Raw genomic sequence first — 18,834 nt, forward strand, 5'->3', positions numbered from 1 at the left:
GGAAGACACCTGAGAGGGTGGGGGGGGTTATGCAAAGTGACTCCACAGACCAGAATGCTTTGTGAGACCACAACTCGAAACCCACAGAGAAAACCCCAAAAACAACGAGCCAAATAAGAATTGAGAGACTAAAGTGATGTCTGGACATGAGGAGCCAAGTGCTGAGCCTGCAGAGATGCGGAGTCCCTCTCGCCCTGACCATGGGAGTCGTCCCCAATGCCGAGACTGAGGGGGACCGCACTGACAAAGCAACATCTGACGGGGACATCACGCCCTAGAGGCTCCCACGATGGCTGGATCCCCCGGCTCTGCCCCTAGTGGTCAGAGCTTTGCATATCCTCCTCCTCTGAATCGCCCTGGGAGACGCGACGGGGACTGCAGCCCTGCCGAGCTGCCCAATCCTGAGCTGATCACTTTTAATAAAGGCATTAAAAAGGAGAAGAAGTCTCCTGGCCCTGTTTATTTCACCAAGAAATGCACATGCACTAAAAAGGCAGACCTGAGGAGGACCCACTGAGGCAGAGTGGAAATTTTCCAGGGTAGAAATCCATTTTGATTTAGGTGGAATTTACATCTTTGAGTTAAGTCTGTAGCTTGCTGTTTAGTCTGACTGCCTGTTCTCGCAAAGGGCCTGTGCTTGCAGGGACTGCTTCAGCCAAAGGACAAGAGATAAGGGGAGAGGAGGGGGGCAGACAGAGCAGGGCAACCTGACCCAGGAGTTCATTCTCAAGATTTAGTGGCATGTGTCACTCGAAATCAGTAGAATGAATACGTATGCACCTATTGTGAAATTGCATGCATATGTATTTGAGAGGGAGATAAAAGGAGATCTGGAGTTCCCAGAGGTACGCATGTCATTTTAGGGGAACGCATGTCATTTTAGGGGAACAATTCCCACATGCATCCAGTGCTGTAATAAACATACCGGCTTTACACCTTTCACCAAAGTTGTGGAGTTTTGCTTATCTCCGCAAAACACCATGCTAAGCAGTTCTTGGAACATGTAAACTAGTTTGGGGAAAAGTTTAAATATGCATACTTGTTTATGAATATGAAATAGGCTGATGCAATAGAAAAGGTATGTAAAGGGTGTCTCTGAAATAGCAGGTGTGCTCTTGGTGGAATGCCAAGCACCCGGCCATTAAACTTTGCTTTATTTTTGAATCCTATTGTCCTTTATTACACTTTTAAATTTTACAAGGAGAGCCAACCTCATTTTTCACAAACGTAACACAGCAACTTTCATTTTTCCTTGACTTAACCACATTTTGAAAATGTTTGAAAGAAAATGTCCAAAGTTCATGCCCAAGCTCATCAAAGTTTTAAACACAGCATCTTACAGCTAGGAAAACACTGTTTATATTTTATTTGTATACCAAAGTTTGAAATACCTTACATTATACTTTAATTTTTATAAAGAAACATAATTCAAGACCTGAAAGAACAATGTGCCACTAAAAGTTAAGGACTATAGTTTTTAAATCTTTATTTTAAAAAAGGTTCTATAGGTATGATGAATTTAAGTTGTATTTTCAAGTCAACTACCTAAGCATTTAAATTATTTAAAACTGAATGCAAATTTGAAAGTCCAGTCACAGATGAAGCTGTAGAGTACTCCTCAAGATAGAGGAGGCCTACCTATGGCAGACACAACTGAACACTCACAAGTTAACTCAGTCTGACCCAGCCACGAATCCTGCAGATCTGAGTGACACTGCTGATTATGTCAGTTTGATCTACTTAATATAAACTCTCTCTTTCTAAGAAGAATATTAACTAAAGCTTTCAGTTAAGCAATAAAACCTTTCTAATTAGCAACAACAACAAAAAAATTGCATGCTTGCTCTGTTTCAGGCACTTTTAAGATCATAGTTAATTTGCTGCAGGTAAAAAGCTAGTATACAGATTAAGGGATCTCCTAAATTTCAACCCTCAAGTTATATACCATCTAGTATTCTTACTCTGAATATTAACAAAAAAAAGTTTCTAGACACCTGTAAGCCCCGCCATAAATCTTCATTGTTATAAGGAAAAAGATACATAGATTGATGCATAATTTGTTCAATGCATATTTGCACTGTGAAACAAATGGGAGACAACAAGCAGTGGCAAAAAGACAATTCATTTTTTAAAAGACAAACTCTTATATATATATATATATATATTTACAATAGTGTGCTAATCAGCATAATTTTATATAAAAAAATATTATATAGCACAGCATTCCATTAGAGAAATTTTAATAATCTGAGCTGCAGTCATTACTTGCTAACCATTTAAATGCAACACCTACTAGAACTTTTTGTTTTTAAAGTGTAAAATAGATTGAGAAGTTTTAGACAAATAATTTGTGTACAAACAAACATAAAAGCTGCAGTCAAGAATTGTGCTGGCCACAAGTTTCTTCCATAGAGAAGGGGAAAAGTAGAGAAGAAAAAAAATTACAAATGATGATATGATGATATGATGATGGAAAGTGGTCTCATTTTATACAGTAATTCTCAAAGACAGTGCAGAGACTTAGAATACCTGGATGGCAAAATGTAGACACTGGAACCAAACAGCTTTCACATACATGCTCTTTATAGGAGGCCTTTTTTTCCATCAAATGGCTGATGGCAAATCAGGGGCACCAGGTGTAAAACTTGCAAAATACTAAGATGGGACAGTTGTTAATTTACAATTTGAACTATATATACAATATAATGGAATGCATCCCATCCCAAAATGGGTTTATGAGAAAACTGGGCCTTTCAACACTAGCCTTATGACTCAGATATCATTTTAATGTAAACATAAGTATGCAAGAGACTTTATTGAAAAGTAAAATTTATGGGTAATTTTCCAGGAACTATTGAAAAAGCTGCTTAATGGCATTTTTGCTGTTAATTTTGTTAGATATAATTGAAACAACATCTATATATAAAATGTTCTGACAGATACTTCACCATGAAGCTTTGGTAATTTTAACAGGCCCTTCTTCAATCTGTTAGGAGCTGTACTGCAGAAGCACTGATGCATGCACACATCTGTGTCAGCTGAGACTAGTGATCCAACTGCCTGCACATTTCCTTTTTGAGGTATTTTCCATGTTAAACACTTCAATAACAGTAAGATGAAAAATACACTAAACAAAGTATTTCAGATAGCTCAAAACTGAATAGGAATTAGAATGCCAATATGGCAGTACATTTTCTTTTTTCTGTTGTTTTTAAATGGGAAGGTCTCTTGTACCAGCAGAATCCTGTATACAGATAGAGAAGGAGGGAATTCACCACGATTTCTTTTAAACAAGCGTTGATTCATCATGTGAGAAGGTACAATTTACAGAAAACATGAATAGTCAATAATATTAAAGAGAAACAATGGGTTTACATGAAAGAAGAGAGAACACTTTGGTCTGAATGCAGTTATTTTGTGAAAGCTGCTACAACAGCCCATAGAACCTCATTCATGTTGGCTTTCATACATTCAACCTCAGGGTCTAAATCTAGAAGCTGCCGCACTCTCTTTGTGGCTAAATCATACTGCTCATCCAGAAGGGGGGCAAAAGCGTTCTCCAGAACATCTGAGGCATGGGCTAAATAAACAAGTGCTAGCAAGCGCTTCTCCATGCGGTGAGGGTCATTCACCCATTTGTCAAGAACTGCTTCTTGAACCTTCTTAATGAGGCGCTGCTTGATATTGTTGTTGGTGAGAGGGTGTGTAGTCATGTCAAAAAGAAGGAAGTTTTGTTTTTCTGTGGTCAGTACACCTTTTTCTACTAGATTTTTCGCTAACCGTTCACGGACATTTCGCAATTGATAATGCAACTTCAATGGGTTCCATGTTTCACCTAAAAGAAAAAAAAACAAGAAAAAAGGCAAGAGTCAGGGAAAGTTTAAACTGTATTATTACAGTGATTGTCTCCTCTGTCCGCCGCAGAATGAGCTGTCAAATTAATATAGCTTAATTACACTGAGATATTGTACCCATGTCAGTATTTAAAGTTTGCACAAAAAGCTACTAAGCCATGTGTCCTGGGTTGTAAGATATGTGTGTATTCAATTTCCCATCTGTTAGAGGTGGGGCAGTTATCTTAATAACTGCTAATTGGGAAGTGTTCTTTATCTTTTCCACAGCCAATCCTCCCTCTGGGGAGATATTGTCTGTTAATGGGCCACTGAGTATCACTGCATGACTGATAAAATTACATCATCCCATTGTGAGAAGCTCTGCCAAGGGGGAGGAGCCAAGCATTCCTACATGGATATAATCTGAGATTTTGGAATACCAGAAGGAGCCTTTCCCCACTGGATTCCAAGAGGAGCAGCTTTCTTCTCCACTGGATTTCCAGAGGAAGACCAGGCCCATCTACACCACCACCGGACCTTCAGAGGAAAACTACGCCCTTCTACAGGATCACTGCTTCAACAGAACAACATCTGTCACTCCAGGAGGACTGCAGCCACCATTTAATCAGACTGCTATCAACACACTGACTAACAGGGTGTCAGGTCATATTCTGACTCTAGTAAAGAAGTGCTATTCCTCTTCCCATATCTTTGCCTGAGAGCCCTTTAATTTAAAAACTATAATTCTGAGGGAGAGGGTTTACATTTTCCATTTCAAGGAAGGTTCCTGCCTTCCTTAGCAGACACCTGTTTTTTCAAACCAAGACACCATGTCTTGATTAGGGATATGATAAATAACCACTCTTGTACTGAAGGGAAAGAAAAAACCCCATAAACCTCCCAAACAAACCATCAAACAAAACACTGCACACAGTTATGAAGAAAGAGTTAAAAAAAAAATGAGCATCTCCTCTAATCTTGTCCATTAGTCTACTTCCCGCCTTTTATCAAATTAGAAGCTGGAAGATGCATCATTGCCATTCATTCTGCCACAGGGATAAGCAACACCTGCACTATATCACTATATGTCCTACTAATTTCTCTATTTCTTCATGTTTACATTCTTTTCTTCCTTTCTGCCCCCACTGGATGAAACAGTAACATGCACTGTGTGAGTGTAGGTGTGTATACATTACACACAGGCACATGTTGGACACAGGCTTTGATATTTCAATAAAAATTTTCTTTTTTTTTTTTTTTTTTTTTTGTAAAGGCAGGAGAACTGGGTACTTCAATGTGTGTGCTTGGAGGAGAGAATTTTAAAAGCACAAAATCAGCATCAACAACTACTGAGAAAGCTAAGGTTGCCAGTTGAAAAATTGTTTGCACCTGGTGGGTTAATACAATGCTTATTCTTCAAAACTCACTGGTCTATGGAACTGCACAATGTTTATTCTGTAGGAAATAAAGCTGGAAAGCAACCAGCCCAGTTGTGCCAACTTTTACCAGTTCACCAGGTGGTCAGGTATGATTTTGGGGTTGCTGACCACCAGAAACCACCAAAGAGACCCCCAGGACAGAAGAATGTGTGCGTAATGGGGAGGGAACATATGTTAATGATTTTAGGGAAATGATTATCATATGTGTGTTTATTCCAGGAAAATCAATGAATATGTATGTAAAATACAGTATATAAACAGAAGCATTTTCTGTACTCAGCATGCACAATTTTCAGAGGAGATATTCCCTTGTGCATCCAGCCTAATAAAGAATTCCTGCTTCTTAATGCTACGTTGGTGTTAAGGAGGTTTTTTCTACTGATTTTTGGTAAGAGTTTTGGCAACCTCAGATAGGGCCTACTCTTGGATTTCAACTGATCTGAGGGATCGCAGGACCTCCTGCTGGCACTGACATATTGTTGGGGAGAACATGCAATCCCTGGGCCAAAGGTAATCAGAGCAAGACCCCTGGTAAGAAAAAGGCATTATTTACTTTGAAGGTGTTAACCTACGCATAAGGTGAAACAAAAGCTTCACAGGGTTAAGTTTAAAGGTACCTAAGGTGGGAACAGGGAAGGTTTCTTCTAGGAGCTGCTAAATAGTAATGGGTTTGGAATACCACATGGTTCAAATGGGGAATGGATCATTGAGTGAAGAGGGGGCATTCTGGAAAAATACCCCCTGAGATGCATCTTAAAACATTGGGGAAATTTGTGGGAGGACTTGTCTTGGTTTGAAAGACAGGTGTCTGCCAAGGAAAGCAGGACCCTCCCTTGGAATGGAAAATATTACTCCCTTCACTCCAAATTATTATAATTTTGAAATGAAGGGGCTGTTGGAGATTTTTTCAGGGATGGCCTAGAAGGCAGCTGTGAGGAGCAGGTTCTCACAGCCTGTTTCTGTGAACAGCAGAGGTTCTCAGGTTATTTTTAACTACAGGTAAAAGTGACAAACATGAAGGCCTTGAGAGCCTTGCACATCAGAGTTCTCAGACAGCGTTCTCATAACAAGTGGATGTTCTATCTTTGGCTGTTTTGGGAAAGCAAGAATAATTTTGAGAACCCAAATCTTGGTATTGGAAACATAAGGTGGAGTTGGTATGTTATCTCTGACCTGTTGTGAGCTCAGATTTTGCAATATGCATGAAGTGAATTAACACTGTTATAAAAGGTGCCTGATTGATGAATAAAGTGGAGTCGATGGCTGACCAATGCAAGGTGGGTCGTCTCTCCCTCCGACTTCAATAAGGGGCTTTCAGGTAAAGATGAGAAAAGAAAGAACATTTCTTTACTATTCTTTACTAGTATGTATAAGAAGGCAAACAAAAACAACAATGGCAGCAACAACAAACAAAACCAGAAACCCATTAACAGCCTTGTCTTGGCTGCCAAGCACCTTCCCCTCTGGTGTAATTCTGGTCACAGCCAGCAGAGGCGCTGGTGGCTCCCCAGCCGGGCAGGGGGGTGCGATGATTCTCTCACAGCTGCAGAGGAGGACTGTGGCGCGGGTTTGGCCATCTCTCACATAGACAATGGTGGGCGTGCCAGCAGAAGGGATGGGAAAGGGGCTTCCTTTACAAACACACAGGGGCAGCCGATCCTCGTGCCCTCTCTGGATGGTAAAAGGAGCTGTAGCAGAAAACCTCGGAAGCAGCAAGCTGGAATGGCCGGAACGAAAAAAATCCCAGAGTGGTAGATGAGATGTATCAGAATCTCCGCAGCTGTAGCTGAAACTGTGGAGCGTCCCAGCAGGCAAGGGATGAAAGGCTACAGTGTAGCAAAAACCCCGGAGCAGTGACAGAGAAACGGCAGGGGTTGGGCAGTGGCAGCCTGGCTCCTGAACACGACAGGGAGAGGCTCCTCAGGATTTCTCAGTGGCGCTGGCTGGCCCCTGGGTCCGGGCTGAGTGGAGGGGAGCAGCCCCCAGCAGGAAATGAGGGTGTTCTTGGGTGCTGGCATGGCTTGCACTGGCTCTGGGCTTCCCAACAGCAGAGCAGCAGAGAAGTAAGCCGGCAAGCCAAGTCACAGCGCCGAAGCAAAAGAAACAAAAAGAAACAGGGAAAACCCACAGAAGCAGCAGTATCCCTGGTCAGAGATACCAGCTGCATGGCCAGCCTAACAGCCTGCCCGGAAGGAAGGGGCTGCCCCTGGCTCCGCCCTCATCTCTCTCCCAAAACCCGGGCCTGACTCCCCACTCATCTTGATACTCCCAGAGCCAGGGAAGATGAATGGGGAGGGGGAGAGGGGGCAGTAGCCACCTCAGAAACAAGAAAAAACAGAACAACACCCCCCCCCCCCAAATGATATGGGATAACAAACCATACCTAAGACAGTACCCTTCACTCAGAAACAATTAGTTGAGTATTGTAATAGTTGGTAGCTGAAGTATACTTTGACATTTAGTATTGTAATAATTGGTGGTTGAAGTACACTGGCAATTTGTAAAGAAGGGGGATATTGGAAAAGGTCAGGGGAAATCAGACAGGAAACCAAAATCTGGCTCTTCAAACCATCAAGCTCATGACCTTAAGCAAAGATGAAGAATTTCCCTGAAGGGGATCAAGGGGGTTATCCTCAGCTGAGCCTCTAGTTATATTATTGCTCAGGAATGAAAATGTAAATTTTAAAATTGATACAGGAGCAGCTTATTCGGTACTGAATACATGCAGAGGAAAATTTAGCTTTGAACCGGTAAGTGTTGTGGGTGTGACACAGAGGAAAGAGAACAGGCCTTTTATACAACCATTCCTATTTAAATTAAGAAAATGGTGGGGGACACACCAATTCTTGTATAAGCCTGAATGTTCAATCCCCTTGTTGGGGAGAGATTTATTGGGAAAATTGAATGCTCAAATAACTTTCCAGGATGAGGAAATACAAATTCAAATACCTAAATCAAAAGCCATTGAGGCAAAAATTTTTATGTTACAGGAATTAAATGAGGTAGAAGAATTCCCAGAGGAGGTAGAGAATGCTGTAACTCTACTGGCATGGGCAACTGAGATGCCTGGATGATCAAATGTGGCCAAATCAGTGAGGATTACTGTTGGAGAGTTTTGTTCAGACATGGCTTATAGAAAAAGGCCATGATCATATACAGCTGGTTAAAAAGTAAAAGGCAGCTGTAAGCAGCAAGTTCTCAGGCTTTTTCCTTAAAAACAATAAACACCGTGTCCTTGGCTAAGTGATGAGAAAAACATGGTGGAAAACATGGAGTCCTTGAAGGGTGCTCAATAACAAGTCAACAGCAGGGTGAGGAAAAGAAGTATTAGCCTCAACAAGAAACCACAGGTATTAACAACAAAGGAGGGGTTGGCATGTAGTCTGTAACCAATGGTGAGCTCGGGTTTTGCAATATGTATGAGCTTAATTAACACTACTATAAAAGTGTGTAAGCTGGATCAATAAATCGGAGACAAAGATCATCGCTAGGGTGTGCTCGTCTCCCTTCACTTTCTGCAGATTACTCTCAAACCTGAGGCCAGACCAGTAATGTGAAAACAATATCCTATTAAGAAGGAGGCAAGGAAAAAGTTGGAGAAGCTTATAGAAAAATTTTTAGAATACGGGTTATGGAAAGAGTGTGAATCAGAATATAATATATCAATATGCAAGTTAAAAAGCAAAATGGGGACTATTGATTTGGTAAGGGCCATTAATAAAATAGTACCTGATATTCATCCAGTAGCAGTTAATCTGTACACAGTCTTGACAGCACTGAAAGAGGACTACAAATGGTTCACAGTGCTCAATTTTAAGGATGCCTTTTTCTATAGTACTTCTTGACCCAGATAGTTAGAAATTGTTTGCTTTTGAGTGGGAGAATCCAAACGCTGGATGGAAGATGCAACTAACATGGACTGTGGTACTCCGGGGCTTCAAAAGAGCCCCACTATATTTGGCAATCAGTTGGCAAAAGAAATTGGAAAGGTGGAAAATCTAGACAGAACTTTACCATAATGTGTAGGTGATATTCTTCCAGCAACCAAGACTGAAAGGAAGTGCCTCGATGCTACTGAAAGCCTGTTAAATTTCTTGGGATAATCTGGATAGAGGGTGTCAAAGCAAATGGCATAAATAGACAAAGAAGCAGTAATATATCTTGGTTTTGAGATCTTGCAGGGAAAAAGAAGCTTGGGAAGCAGCTGAAAAGAAGCCATTTGCCACACTCTGGAGCAAAGGACTATGAGTTCTACAAGCCTTCTTAGGTATGGCCAGATGGTGTCATTTATGGATAGCCAATTATGGGGTACTGGTGAAGCCCTTGTATGATCCTGCACTGAAAAATACTTGGTATGGACTCCTGATAGTCAGAGGGCCTTTAAATCCCTAAAAAGACCCTAAATAGCAACCCCTGTACTAGGACTCCCAGACTGAACCAAACCATTTGAGTTATTTTTGCATGAAAGGATGCACCTGGCACTAGGGGTACTGGCACAGCATTTGAGGTGCTTTTCCCAACAACTGAAAAATGCGAGTAAAGGATGTCCCGGATACTTGAGAGCAGTGGTAGCTGCAGAGATTTGAATCCAGGAAGCACAAAAGCTGAAATGAGCCCCACATGGTAACAACTGGTTTGGAACAAAAAGGAAGACATTGGATATAGCCAGCAGGATGCTGAAATACCAAGTTGCCCTATTGGAGCAATACAGTGTTGAGCTTAAGGTAACCACTACTTTGAACCCAGCCATGTTTCTTCAGGCTTCAGAAGAAGCCCAGAGACCTTTGTGCCATGACTGCCTGATAATCATTGAACAAGTGTGTTCTGGCAGACCATATCTCAAGAGTGATCCCATCCACGACCTGGAACTGGACCTGTACACTGGTGGGAGTAACGTGGTACAAAATGGAAGATGGGCAGCTAGGTATGCAGTGGGAATCTCAACCCAGGTAACAGAAGCCCAGGCTTTACCTTTTAACACATCCACACAAAAAGCAGACTTAATGACCTTACACTGAGGGCTAGAAATCACAGAAGGAAACAGGATAAACATCTGGAACAATTTAAAATATGTTTTTGGAATAATACATGCATGTGGAGCCATATGGAAGGAACGGGGAATGTTATCAGCACAGAGGTCTCCTACTGAGTACAAAGAAGAAATTAGTCAACTACTACAGGGTGTGCAGAAGCCAAAAGAAGTGGCCCTGATGCCCTTGTAAAGCCCATCAGTTTGGAGACTCCCCATTTAATACAAGGAATCAGTTAGCTAACAAAACAGCTAACGACGTTACTGAACAAGGTATCCTTGCATTAATACCTAGCAAAAAGTTGAATGTCCTGGAACAAAAACCAAATTACAGTACTCAGGACAGGCAGTTAGCCCCATCATTAGAAGCTACAGAAAATCCCAGCAGATGATTGGTAACCTCATGTGGGCAGGTAATTGTACCTCCACAATTAATGTATAAGATAACCGAACTGAAACATCAGGAAACACATTAGGAAATAAAGAATATGGTAACTAGTTTACCAAGGAATATAATAAGCACAAAAATGACAGAAATTAATAGATCCGTTATTGAAAAATATGGGATTTGTTTGCAAGACAATCCCAAGAAAGGAAGAAAGTTGCCTTCGGGGCTAGTAAAACAGGGGAATTCACCAGGTGATTATTGCCAAATTGATTTTGCAGAACTGCCCAGGCAGAATGGGGACTGGTACATTTTGGTATTGGTAGATACTTTTTCTGGATGGCCAAAAGCTTTCCCATGTTGCACCAACAAGCCAAGGGAAGTCGCAAAAGTTTTGCTGCAATTAATATTTAATACCACTGGGACTAACTCTTTTAAGTCTTAAAAGGCACATTGTTATCAGCAGATCATTAGAACTAGACTTGCATGTACATCCTTTCCAACCAGGAGATATGGTGTGCATCAGAACCTGGAATTTTTGACCAATCCAGGAGAAGTGGAAGGGACCATATAAAGTCCTCTTGGTAACCTACTGTGGTGGGGCATTCTTCCTCCCCCTCCTCCTTTCTAGGCTGCAGTGTGATCTCAGAAATGCTTGTTAGGCTTTGGCCTTGAAAACAGCACCTGAGCTCAGCCCTTTCTGAGCTTATCAGAAATACTGTCTGCTCCCAGGAATTGCGAACAAGCTCCTGTTTTCCTTATGACCAGCCTTGGAAAATATTCTTCTTGCCTGAATGGCATAACATTCTGTCTTGGGATGGTTTCCTATTCCCTGACCATCTTCTCTATGCCCTGAAATGGTTGCTGTAGCTTTAAGGTGGGTCTGGGGGAGGGGGGAGCTTTGAGGCTCTTAGGTTCTGATGCCACTGAGACCTCATGGAGTAAATTGATTGCCCTCATCACACAGTGTGCCCGTACTGGAAACCCAAACTGCCCTGGGATTTTGAAAATAATTACAAATTCGCCTGAAGGTGAAAACTTTGGTTTGACTGACAAAGAGGAGCAGGAACAGGTGACACGGGCTGAGGAAGCACCACTGTACAACCAACTGCCACAAGAAGAAACTGCGCTCTTTTCACTGACGGTTCCTGTCACATCGTAGCAATGAACCAAAAGTGGAAAGCAGCTGTATGGAGCCCCACATGGCAGGTTGCAGAAGCTACTGAAGGAGAAGGTGGATCAAGCCAACTTGCTGAACTCAAAGCAGTCCAGTTGGCCTTGGACATTGCTGAAAGAGAGAAGTGGCCAAAGCTCTACCTCTAACCTAACTCATGGGTGGTAGCCAATGCTCTGTGGGGGTGGCTGGGAAGCTGGAAAAAGGCCAATGTAGAGGAAAACCAACCTGGGCTGCTGAAGAGTGGTAAGACATCACTGCCTGGGTAGATAAGATACCTGTGAAGGTTTGTCATGTAAATGCTTATGTTCCCAAGAGTCAGGCTAATGAGGAGCACCAAAACAATGAGTAGGTAGATTAGGCTGGAAAAATAGACGTGTCACAGATAGGTTTGGATTGGCAACACAAGGGAGAGTTGTTCCTAGCTCAATGGGCCCATGATGCCTCAGGCCATCAGAGCAGAGATGCCACCTATAAGTGGGCACGAGACCAAGGGGTGGATTTGACCATGGACAGTATCTCCCAGGTTATCCATGACTGTGAGATGTGCGCTGCAATCAAGTAAGCCAAGTGAGTGAAACCCCTATGGTATGAGGGAAAATGGTCCAAGTATAAGTATGGGGAGGCCTGGGACATTACATCACACTGCCCCAAACCCTCCAAGGCAAGTGTTACATGCTCACAACAGTAGAAACCACCACTGGATGGTTGGAGACCTACCCTGTGCCTCATGCTGCTTCCCAGAACATCATCTTGGGCCTTGAAAAGCAAGTCCTTTGGAGGCATGATACCCATGAGAGAATTGAGTCTGACAAGGGGACTCATTTCAAGAACAGCCTTATCAACACCTGGGCTAAGGAACATGGCATTGAGTGGGTGTACCATATTCCTTATCATGCACCAGCTGCTGGGAAAGTTGAGTGGTGCAACCGACTACTAAAAACCACCTTGAAGGCACTGGGCTGGGGGACTTTCAGAAACTGGGAGATGCATTTAGCAAAGGCCACCTGGTTGGCTCCACTAACTGAGCAGGCCCTGCCTAATCCAAATCCCTGCATACAGCAGATGGAGACAAGGTTCCAGTAGTTCATGTCAGAGGTTTGTTAGGGAACAATGTTTAAATTAATTCTGCCCCGAGTAAAGACAAACCCATCTGTGGGGTTTTCTTTGCTCAGGGACCTGGTTGCACTTGGTGGGTAATGCAGAGGGACAGGGAAACACATTGTGTACCTCAGGGGGATTAGATTTTGGGTGCGAACAGTTTGTAATGTTGGAATGCCTACGTACCACTGCTTGCTGAATGTCACTGCCACTATTTGTATATAGTTATATGGATATATGTATAGATGTGTGTGTTTAGAGGTGAAGTGTATTAATTTGGGCATTAAGCAGACAACATGGAATAAGGGGTGGAATGTCTTGGAGTGGTCTGCTCTATGCTCAGAAATGGTTGCTATAGCTTTAAGGTGGGTCCAGGGAAGGGGGAAGCCTTAGGGCTCTTAGGTGGGCTTTTTTCAAAGCCTCACTCTCAGGTGTCTGTGGTGCCATGTGGCACTAGCTTAGGCAAGAATGTTTTTTCCCTTTCCCTGACCTTGGAGACTGCGATGGCAGTCCTTCAGCAGGTTTTTTTTTTTCCTTGAACTGTTCAGTTTGGTTTTGATCTGAGATCAGAGAGAACAATTGACAGGAGATGAATCATCTGGGGACTGGTGGGACAGTGAGGGGCCGCTCTGACCAGGCCCCAGACCTTGGAACAGCCGAACCAACAAGAGAAAGGACACCAAATCCACCAGCTTCATCTGCTGTGAAGAGGGCACCCACACCAGAGATTCACCAGGTTCTCATCTGTTTTGCCTGAGCTGCTGTGTGAGCCCTTTGGGTTTTTTTCCTTCCCTGAGACTGCAGCTGGTGCCATTTTTTTTCTCCCCACCATATGGCCAGACATTGTGGGTTTTTTTCTTTCCCTGGCATTTTGGGGTTTTTCATTCTGGTGTGTGTGTGAGTACGTTCTGAAAATTCAATATCTAGCATTTATTCATCTTTTTTTCCTGTGCTGTGTGGGGACTCTGTCAATAAACGGTTGGTTTTTCCACTTTCATCCACTAATTTATTTATTTTTTTTTAATTGGTGCTAAGGGATTGTTGGAAACCTTTTCTTTAGAGGAAACACTCATTTCCAGAGTGTTTTTCTCCTAAATTTGTCTTTAAACCAACACACATTGCTGTTCTCACACTTTCAAAGAAAGCGACGACTCAAACTATGGCCAGGATAAAACATTGTTACAACTACAGCCCACTCTCTTGCAACCCTAGAAACAGCGGTCGAAAAGGAGCCCCTTTGAGCTCTCCTGGAATGCAGCAGGCTCTGACCAGCAACCTTCCTCTGAGTGGGACACCTCTCAGAGCCAGGAAACCCTCAGGTTTGCTATACTTGGAGGACCACCGAAAAAAAATGTATGCTGGGCCAATATCCTCATTTTTCGAGGCCAGATGCTTCACCCATTGGGAGATGCAAAAGGATCCGAAGTGAGTATTTCACTGACATCTGAGGGCAATTTTTCACAGGTACCTTCCTTGCACTGACTGGTTCTGCCTGGGTGCATGCCCCTGTGCATATGCTATAGCAAAGCTGAGAGAAATACTGCTTTCTTAGATGTTTAAGTACCTCAGATATCCAAGTAAGTTAGGCCTGTCAGTAAGGTTAAGTTATAGTTATAAAATTACTTAAATGCTTCTAAGTGTTGTTGCTAAGTTGTTAAACAACTTATAAGCTAAGTGTTGCTAAGTGTCCTTCTGCTGAGTTGCTACGTATAACTTCAAAGTTATAAGTTAGGTTAACTGCTGTTAAGCGTTATTCCTCTGTTAGATGGTTACAGTTAAGCTATAAATTAAGTTATAGTTTAAGTTAGGTATAAGTTAAGTGTTTTTCCTATGTTAAGTTGTTAGGCTTAAGGTGTAAGTTAAGTTAAAGTACTGCTAAGTTTGACCGTTATTAGATTTTTAGGCCATGTTCCTTTTTATCCTTGCCCATACTCTTTTGACACACACAGCCCCCCACACCCACACACAGCCCCCTAGATAGTTCTCAGTTCATTTGTGGTTTGATTGCCTAGATTTTGTTTGGTTTTGTTGTTGCTTGTTTTCCTTTGTTGTGCCTTAGCTGTCTTGTAAGTAATAGAGTCAGTCTTGCCAATGAACTTGTCATGCTTTGTTGCTTAATATTAAATCTGACTTTTGCTCATACTCTTGCCGGCGATTTTGTAAGCAATTACAAACTCTTATCCATAACACCTACACTGCACTCAAGGTAGAAGGATTCAAGCACTGGGTTCATCACACATGGGTAAAACAATCACGTATTGTGAACTGATGGATAATCCTTTATGCATGAAAATATGAAGGAAACAAGATTAACTAACACTGGGAAGTTTTCTATTTTATTTCTCATTGGGGGGAATTTGTATTACTTGGTTTTTTCTTAGAGTTTTGTAACAGGTTGATTACCAATACCAACCTCTGCAGAAAATCCAGTTCTGTGGGGTGTCTTAGTCAGCAATCTGACAAAAATATGGGAACACATGTGGGAAGGAAATAGTACCCATGCCAATTGGACAGGGATAGAAGGAGAATAAAATGGACACATAAGAATGATACTCTTGAGAATTGCAATATCTCAAATTCGGATCTGAAAATAATTTCAGGAACTATTTATCGGCTGACAGATTGCACTAATACACCTTGGGGATGTCAAATACCAGAAGTATGGAATAAACCTCAAACAGGACAATGGGAATATATCCAGCCAGTTCAGTGGTGTCTAGACTGGGAAGCGAGTCCAGGCCTCCCAAAGGACCCCTTACAGGTAGGTATAAAATATCTTGATTTAATAAGTTCAAGGCAAAAGGATCCAAGGACTAAGGAAAAGTGGAATTGCACTCAAATATACACTTGTGCTAGTAGGAATCCTGAGGTACAGCAGCTTATGACTGTGGCCCAGGCTCTAAGGTTGGGATGTGTTTGTAGAAATTATTCTACCTTTCTTGATGACACCTGGTCTCACCTAACAAACAACGAGACTTGGAGAGATCTAGACTGTCAGCAGGACACAGTAAAATCATTAGGACAAAGAGTATGGTGGTAGGAAGTAATGGAAATTGGACCACACATTTGCCCTTGGGAGAATCAAGAGTGCAATGGACACTGAGAGAATTAACATTATGTCCCTTGTGGAAGGAGTCACCCTTGGGAACCTGACTATGGAGGAAAGTTAAATGTGATGAAACTTGGAAACATCCCAGTATGGGAACTATAGTGGGATGGATTTTAGAATCCATCTTTACTCTTTAAATATCTACCTTTAGGAACAGACTAGTCATACAAATTTTGACTCTACAAATGGAAACTTTAGTGAATACAACTCAATTGGGGTTGTAGCAGGATGTTCCCCTACCACAGGAGGGTTTATCTGTTCTGCCTGTCAGCTGGTGGGATAGCTCAGGGCATCTCCCCCCCCACATGAATTTGCTAATTGGTGAAATAACACAATCAGGACATCTGTCTGCTAATGAGTTATTTCTGGTGCCCTGAAGGTGGCATTCCCAGTTGACAATAAATAGCTTGCCTTGAGAGCGAGATTGAAGGAAGATAAGCTTGAATTTCTGACTGACAGACACTTCACTTTACAAACTATAAAAGCTACACAAAACTTTCACAAAGCAGATGTCTTCTGCACATTCCCTGGAAAAGTGTGGGGCTTTTCCCTGAATTTGGGACACCTACATCGAGGTTACTTTTCCGGAGGTTGAATGAAAGGACTCTATATGTGTACCCCATCATCAATTGGTGGTAAGTTACATTGACTCCTAATCTTTACTATTTATTTGCTAGCTGTAATATAGGTACCCTTATGTTGTGCACTGTTTTATGCAATCTACTAGTAGTTCTTTGTTTTTAACTTGTGTAGTAAGTAACTCTGTTTAAGGCCTTTTGTCTGTTAATCTTCTGTCTATTCAAGAAATAACTAATTTTTTAATACACCTGATCAGCCATTCTTGAGAACTTGTAAGCCAGAGTGATTTAGGTGCAGGTCACCTAAGTAAAGCTGCTGCCAAAAATCTGAACCGAAGGCAGGGCTGGTCTAAAGGCTCTCACTCGATCTATAACAAGGGTTTACTGCAATAAAGGAACAATTGCAAGACTGGCTTTAGATCTATTGCTGTTACACAAACATGGAATATGTGGTTATGTGAATTTAAACAATACTTCTTGTGTGTACATTCTAAATGTGACTGATAAATTGGATGATCAGATAGAGAGGATAAAATTGGTTGCTGCATCTTGCAGAGAATTAAGGGCAGGATTAGAAAGTAAATGGTTGAATAAAATATTTAAAGACTTGGATTTTCTCTGATAGGTTGGTTGACCTCATTCTTGCAAAGTATAATTGTGATCACAGTAATAATTGTGATTAGGATACTTGCTTTAAGCTGCATAAAAACTGATTGCTAATGCAACATGAGGAACTTATATGATGTTAGTAAAAAACCAAAGTGAGGCTTATGAAGGCTTGAAGGGAAGATTAGCTTCAAAATCCTCAAGGGAGGGAAATGTTGTGAGATGAAAAATCGTTTGCACCTGGTGGGCTAATACCATGCTTATTCTTTAAAAACCACTGGCCTATTGTGACAGGAACTTTCACCCCTGATACAGCAAAAGCTTATCTGTTTTCCCCCCATGGCTCAGTCAAGCCAGAATAGCTTGCCTTGTGGTGAATTATCTCGGCTGAAAAACATCTTTAGCCAGGAATAAACATCCTGCCCTGAATTCAGGGGAAAGGATAAGCAAAGATTCGTGACTGACAGACACAACACTTATACAAACTATAAAAGACCACTATAACTTTCATAAAATCAGAAATCTCTTACACACTCTCTGAGTGTGTGGGAAGTTCTCCTTAAAGTCGAGATGTCAGCCTCGAGTTACTCTTCTGGAAATTGAGTGAAAGGAGACTTCTGTACACCACTATAATTTGTTGGTAAGTTACATTGGCTCCTAATCGATACTATTTTTTCGCTAGCTGTAACATAGGTACCTTTATTATCATGCACTGTCTTATGAACCTACAAGTAGTGTTTCTTTTGTTTTATCCTGTGTAGTAAGTAGTCTGGTTAAAGTTTTATGTTTGTTGATCTTGTGTCTATTCAATAAATAATCCATTTTGTAATAGACCTAATTGGCCATTTTTAAGAACTTGCAAACGAGAGACATCTGGGGCACAGGCCGCCTCAAACAGAGCTACTGCCAGAAATCTGAGACAAAGGCAGGACTTGTGTAAGCTCTCCCATCTCCATTCATAACACCTATGGAACCCCACAGTGCTTATTCTGTAGGAAGAAGAACTGGAAAGCAACTGATGCCTAAAGATTTTTAGTTTTCTATTATATTTTTAAATATATTTTTAGCTTTGTAGACTGCTAATACATGGTTGTAGCTTCTAGCATTTTCCTACCCTTTCCCCCTACATTTTAGAACAATAAGCTAGCCTTCTAACACAATCCTGAAATACTGTTTAATCTTATTTTCAAGAAGAGAACCTACAACAAGGACATTTGTTTTCCAACCAGAATCTGAGAAGATGCAGCAAGAAATGGGGCAAAGAAGCCCCTGGACCAATTTCAATGGGGCAGTACCTGGGGAAAATTACCTAACCAAATGCTTTTCTAATTGGACAATATTTGATAGGTATACGAATCAACTAACCTTATAAAAATTGTAGAAATACTGTATCACATGTGCATATCACCATATTGTGCCCCTTGAAGGCTTTCAATTAAAGATTTGATTTTATATTAGAATTTTAACACTGTTTGGAAAAGATCTGTGTTTTATTCCAGGCAACAGTTTTGGCACCACCAGACAAGACCTCCGGGATCCTATGGAACATCTCTGAATCAAGTTATATTCTGCTGGAAGCT

General features: G+C 41.6%; 1 protein-coding gene across 1 annotated transcript in view; it reads right to left on the minus strand.

The window, feature by feature from the left end:
- Positions 1 to 1,147: 1,147 nt before the first annotated feature.
- LOC135460204 (Golgi phosphoprotein 3-like) overlaps positions 1,148 to 18,834 on the minus strand; it is a 190,283-nt gene continuing 172,596 nt past the window's right edge. The window contains exon 3 of the mRNA XM_064736938.1: positions 1,148 to 3,835. Within this exon, the coding sequence (XP_064593008.1) occupies positions 3,411 to 3,835 (425 nt within the window). The 3' untranslated portion in view covers positions 1,148 to 3,410. The remainder of the gene's footprint in view (positions 3,836 to 18,834) is intronic.

The sequence above is a fragment of the Zonotrichia leucophrys genome, unplaced genomic scaffold (assembly GCF_028769735.1).
Source record: "Zonotrichia leucophrys gambelii isolate GWCS_2022_RI unplaced genomic scaffold, RI_Zleu_2.0 Scaffold_33_1714398, whole genome shotgun sequence".
NCBI lineage: Eukaryota > Metazoa > Chordata > Aves > Passeriformes > Passerellidae > Zonotrichia > Zonotrichia leucophrys.